At 34.8% G+C, this 6,426-nt stretch overlaps 1 protein-coding gene across 1 annotated transcript in view; it reads left to right on the forward strand.

Annotated features, from left to right (window-relative positions):
- The first annotated feature begins 3,129 nt into the window (after positions 1-3,129).
- Positions 3,130-6,426, forward strand: part of LOC110023761 (protein NRT1/ PTR FAMILY 5.2-like) — an 11,547-nt gene continuing 8,250 nt past the window's right edge. The window contains exon 1 of the mRNA XM_020723328.1: positions 3,130-3,355. Coding sequence (XP_020578987.1) covers positions 3,158-3,355 — 198 coding nt within the window. The 5' untranslated portion in view covers positions 3,130-3,157. The remainder of the gene's footprint in view (positions 3,356-6,426) is intronic.

A 6,426-nucleotide genomic window follows, 5' to 3' on the forward strand; every position in this document is an offset into this window, starting at 1 on the left:
ATGAATCTTTGAAAATCCTCCTGTTTGTTATGATATGCTTCACAAATAATTTGACAAGCTTGTCAAGGATGATGATAGTGCCTCTCTTTCGAGAGTAGAACCACGTGCGAGTTTTAAATTTAAGAGTGATTAAGAACGATTGACAAAAAAACGCATTAAAGGCATGTTAAATGTTCATGATGTTTCGATAATGGTCAACGTTCTCTTAGGGGTCAGTTACCCTATCGTAGGAATCAATGTTCATGAGCTTAAAACAAATAGGGATGGGGTGTTGGAGGACTTTCTGGATTAAGTAAGAGGAGTCATGGAAGTTGTGACGAGCGAGGAGCGATCTCTATCCCTTAGAAAAAACTCTTCCCAGGTAAGGCATTATAACTCCTCATAAATGACATCATCGAAGGCAGTACTATATCAGATGAGCTACACGAGACGAATGATTGGAACTTGCAGTATCGAGAAGGTCAGCATCTTGGCCTAGTCGGGGAAGGGTTCCATTGTGGGGAGGGGGTCCAATATTGACATGTTTAAGCGAGGTATTTTCCATTGTTTGTTGGACTAGTGGTAATAAGCTTAATCTAGTTGTGTGAACATCGATTATCGGGCCTAACGTAGGAGCTGGGAGATCTTGTGCAGGAACACCTCTATCTTGCGCACTCGATCCTCTAAAGAGGGACCCGAGGTCCCTTCGTCAGTAGGGTAACGCCATCCAGGGTGGGAAAATGCTGAGGTTTGATGCCCTTTGCTCCGTGACTATCCCCTGGAATGAAAAGTGTTGGAATGAAATACTCAGTTGTTGAAAATATTTCATCTGCTGGCCATTTAGCAGGTCTTACAAGTACTTCAACAGTAGGATTGTCATTCCCATAGATGACACTAAACTTACTTGTGCTAGAAGATTCACGGTGGTAGAGTATAAATTATTGTCTTAATGTTGTATGAGAATCCATTTAACAAAAAGAAAACAACAAGAAAAGTTTCTACATTTTTGCATAGAAAACTCAAAAAGGGAAAGAACCATGAGGCCTAGCTCAATCAGAATAATCCACTATGAATTGATAATTATATACACTAATACACAGGTTCTTGTCCCACAAACAAAGAAATATTTCACATTTTCTCAAGATACAAAATATGTTGCCTAGTAGTCGGGGTGATTGTAATCAGTAATAGTTGATGAGACTCCAATATCTTGTCTTTCGGATGTATCTTTACACAGTGGTCAAAAATGATGTACTACTACGTCAGGTGCTTCGTTGTTTTGTAATGTATGTTGGGATGTCGTGGCACATATTGTGTTTTTGCAAGGGGCTTTGTAACGATGAGTGAGTGGTGGCTGATAGTGGTTGACGATGGACGACGAGAAAGTAGTCAATGGTGGTCGGCGACCGCAGAATTGGGCGGCGCTCGTTGAATTTGTGGTGTAGAACTCGGAACCTCAACCCCTCTTCCCGACCTCCCTCTAGTTCAAGTTACAAATTTGTGGTGCAGAATTGGGGGCTAGACATGTATTTATAAAGTTCATGTTATAAATAAGGAAGAAATTCAAAACAGTCTAATCAGACGACTCAAGGTAGTTCTCACAATCGGATTGCGTTTAATGGGCATTTAAGTACCTTAATGATATCATAATTGAGTGGTCTTATACTCATTGAATTCTTCTTATCGAGATGGTCAAATTGAATAAACTTGTAGATTTGAAATTTGTTTGATCTTCCAATTATGCACCGTAAGCTTTCAAAAATGGTTTAATGACTTGTTTTGAGTTTAATTTGACTTGAACTGAACAAATTTTGTTATCATTCGATTCTTCTCAATCAGCCAGCCAATTTGACTATAAGTTTGCTGAAATCGAAGTTATAGAAAATTTTTAATTGTCGTTTCAACCTTCTTGCTAAAAAATTAATTAGAAATTAATGTCTGTCAGTTGATGAAATTTATTGATGTAGACATCGAGCAACACCACACAATTTTTAATATTTGCATATTTAATATATAAATTTTATATTTATATACATAACATTCAAATCTTTAAAAAAAAATTAAAACACCACTATTTAATAATGTTTAAAAACAAAATAACTTTTTTTATATATTAATTCACGACATCAAAACATTTTATTTATAAATATAATAAATTTAGATATTAATTATGTAAATAAATAAGTATATCGTGGTGTTTATGTAAACTTTCACATAAAAAAGGGCATTCCGTGCAAAATAAAATGGGAGCCAAACTAGTTTCCATTCTCTCCTTTCACTAGTTCCCATCCCTCTCCCTCCAGCTCTGCAACCCTAATGGCATCCGTCGAAGAGGCGGAGGCGGCACACGAAGGACGGCTCCGTCGATCTCCGCGGAAACCCAATCCTCCGGTCTAAGCGCGGTAAGCACGGCGGCTGGAAAGCCTGTGGCTTCGTCGTAGGTAATCAATTGATTATCCACTAATCAACTCTCCTCCACCTTAATCTCTTCCTAAACCACTCTTAACCATCATTATTTACTAAGACTAGAAGATTCTATATGTCATTAAGGCGTTAACAGCAGACCGTTTGGAGCTGTTTATTTGATGCGGTGACTTTTTGAAAACGCATCTGTCTGTTTGGGTAAACTGCGTTTTGGCAACTTTTACGTTTTTAAAAAACTGAAAAACAACATTTTCATCACACCATGCGGTGACAGCTTTTTAGCTGCGGTATGATTTTTTCAAAAAAAATAAAAATTTACAATAGTCGTCACACCTAACTTATCAGCATATTATTCAATAAGTTACCGCTACCCCAAACAAATTAGAATGGATTTAGGAGGAGAAAAATGAAGCTTTTGCCTGCTTGTAAAAATGGATTCGTGGAAGAATGAAAGCCGCATGTTTTGTAGATAAGCTTCATTTACTTCATTCGTAATCATGCATGTGAAAGATTTGATTTTTATGTTCTCTTTGGTGTGTGATGAAACTCATATTTAAAGCACTTATAAATTTTCAAAATAAATAAAAAAAATAATTGAAAAACATTTTATATGTAAGTTCTAGTTTAGAGTTCGTGATAATTATAAATAAAATTTTTATTTTCACTCTAATTAATGTTGCTTTTGATATAATTATATTATAAAATGATAGTTATTGGTTGATATATGCATGCAGTGTATGAGGTGTTTGAGAGGATGGCTTATTATGGGATTTCATCAAATTTGGTGCTTTATATGACTAATAAGCTCCATGAGGGCACCGTGACATCATCAAATAATGTTACCAATTGGGTTGGAACTGTGTGGCTGACGCCTATTATTGGCGCCTATATTGCAGACGCTTATCTCGGTCGATATTGGACTTTCATATTCGCATCGATCATTTATTTTATGGTGAGTTTATCATAATTTGATTTCATTTTATTATTGAAAATAATCCAGAAATAAACTAAAAATAACTCAGGAAACCCTGCGCCGCACATAGAGCTACGTTAAGATTCCCCACAGAAAATTTATATATATATATATATATTGAAAATAAAAATGATGAGATTTTTCATGTGATATGAAAGATTTCGGGGGTAAAAAATGATGAGATTTTTCATGTGATATGAAAGATTTTGGGGGTAAAAATATAAGAAGTAAAATTTAGATGTTTGATATGTAAATATATAAGAATTGGATGATATGTAAGTATATATCCTTTAATTAAGTTGGATAAGTTAATTAAATTGATTGACCGTTGACCAAGGTAAACGTGGGCCCGAGAAATGATGGGGCATTGTAAATAATTGAGAAGGATAGGATGAGATGAGTGTCCTACGGTTGACATATACTCGCTTCTCCATATAGCTTGACATGGTCAACTACACGTAGGATTTCTGATCTAGTCTTAAAAGGCTTCATAATTAAATAAAGTTTATGTACATATCACAATCTTTATATATATATATATATATAAAATATTTTGAGTCTGTTTGGTGCAGCTGTAGCTTATTGAATAATTTGCTGATAAGCTGGGTGCGGTGACTATTACAAATTTTTATTTTTTTGGAAAAACCAGACCGTTGCCAGTAAGCTGCCACCGCACTTAGATAGGTGCGGTGTGAAAACGTTGTTTTCTACGTTTTGAAAACATATAAGGTGTCAAAAAGCAGTTTACCCAAACAGGCTACCCAAACAGGTCATATGCGTTTTCAAAACGTCACCGCACCAAATAAGCTGCCCCAAACGGGTCCTTTATCTATGCCTTAAAAAAGTGTATTTAATTACTAAAAAAATTAAAATTTGGGTATAATGTAAAAAAGTAGAATTTAGATGTTTCAATGCATAGGAATTGGGTGATATGTATATAAATAACCCTAAATTTTATATCAATGTTCTTATGTATTTACATATTTAATATTTAATTTTTCATATTACGTATATAACACTCAATCTTTTTATATTAATGAAATTAATATAAAAATTAATATAAGATTAACTAAAAGTTTTCTTACATTTATTTTAAATTTTATATTTATTTCGATTTTAATGGATAAATTTATGTTAATTTATATTTAAATTTGTATTGTCTAAAATAAATTAATATTCACTCATATAAAACTATCAGTTATTTCATAAATTAATTCATATACTTTTGAATCATATAAATTTGCTACATAAAATGGTGAATTTAAGTCATATTTCTTATAATTTAAGAGATTAAAAAAAGTGATAAAAATTATAGGATTTGCATGATTAATTAAACCATATATAAATTTTCACACAATTTTTTTAATGAGAAAAATACCCAAATTCAAATTCATAAACTAGAAAATGTATTTAGAAAGATATATAATCTCTAATTTTAGCAAAGTTATAGTTAGTAAAGTAGTTTGATGAGATGAATTCATCAATGGGAGACCCAACGAACCCCTGAATTTTTCATGCACAAGTTAGTTTCGCTGTAATAAAAAATTCAGCGAAAAGATTAGATGATATCAGAGTTAACCCAAAACACAATAGAAATGTAAGTACTTTTATTGAATTTAAATAGGATTACAATGAAGACTCTTCAAACCAAAGATGAAGATAACAAATATAAAATGTCACACTCAGAAATTAGGGCATAGTTCGTAGTGGCAATGTTGCAACCGAGGAAAGTAGAGGTTATTAAAGGATGTACGGGGAATGGACAACAGACTGGTGACTAGGGGGATGGGTTGGATGGGGTAGAGCTAGTGGGTGTACGTTATGTCGTACAATATGCCCACAAAGCCTCCGAGAGTTTATGGTTCCACTCTTTCTTGTTGGCTTGAAGAATCTTCTTGATAAGGATAACTAAGGCCATCTTAAAAGCCTCAACCAAACCATTTGCTCTCGGATAATAGATTGTCAAATCTTGTCAATTGATGTGATGGCGTCGAGCGAATCTATTAATCTTGGTGTTTTTAAAGGTTAACCCATTATCAAAGATAATGCGACACGATATACCAATTTATAGACGATGTTATTCTTAAAGAAGTACAACACATTATATGTATTAACTTCTCTTAATGGGATAGCTTCTGCCCACTTAAAGAAATAATCTGTGGCTGCAAGAATAAATTGATGTCCTCGAGAGGACGGAGGGTTATTAGGCTCTACAATGTTAGTGCTCTAGACCTCAAAAGGCTATGATGCAGCTATCAGATCCAGTAAATTCAGAGGTTGGTGTATCGCCAGATTAAAAATCTGGCATTGATGACACTGCTTGGCATATTCAATACAATCAAGGGGCACCATAGGCAAATAATAAAAAGATGTTTAATCCTGATTTTTAACTTAGGACCCGATTGATGGGACCAACAACTGCCATCATGGACCTGAGCCATAATCTTTTGGGCCTCATCATTACCAACACATCGTGACCACATCTGGTCAGAAGAGTGCCGATACAAAGTATCAATGATGATGGCAAATGAGAGATTGAAGTGTGGGAGATAGGTTGTTGGGTAAAACCAAGGAGGCTTGGGATGGTGGTTTGGGAATTGTAGCAGGTGCATGGGCTTTTGAGGGAGGATGATGACAATGACTGTGTTAAGGGGAGGAGGATACGGGATTGGTTTTGTAGTGTATAAAGTTTGAATGAAAAATGCAAACAGAAGAAGAAGAAGAAGAAGAAGCGAAGCAGAGAAGATGATATCTTATTAATTAGCTTACGCTTATCCCTCACTAGCTACAATGCCAGGTATTTTATAGACAGAGTAGATGATTCTGGAGAGGAAGGGTATTACAATAATAAGCTAGACATAATTAGTGGAGAATGTATTGCCACAGACCTAGGTAAGTTCGTTATTATCCCCCCCTCAAGCTGATACATCTTGGTTGTACTGTCAGCTTGGCGCGAAGAATGAGAAAATGAGGTGTTGGTAGAGACTTTGTGAATATGTCGGCCAGCTATTCACTTATGGGAATGTGTTTTACTACCAGTTCTTTGGAGG

Source organism: Phalaenopsis equestris, unplaced genomic scaffold, assembly GCF_001263595.1.
Source record: "Phalaenopsis equestris unplaced genomic scaffold, ASM126359v1 Scaffold000229, whole genome shotgun sequence".
Classification (NCBI taxonomy): Eukaryota; Viridiplantae; Streptophyta; class Magnoliopsida; order Asparagales; family Orchidaceae; genus Phalaenopsis; species Phalaenopsis equestris.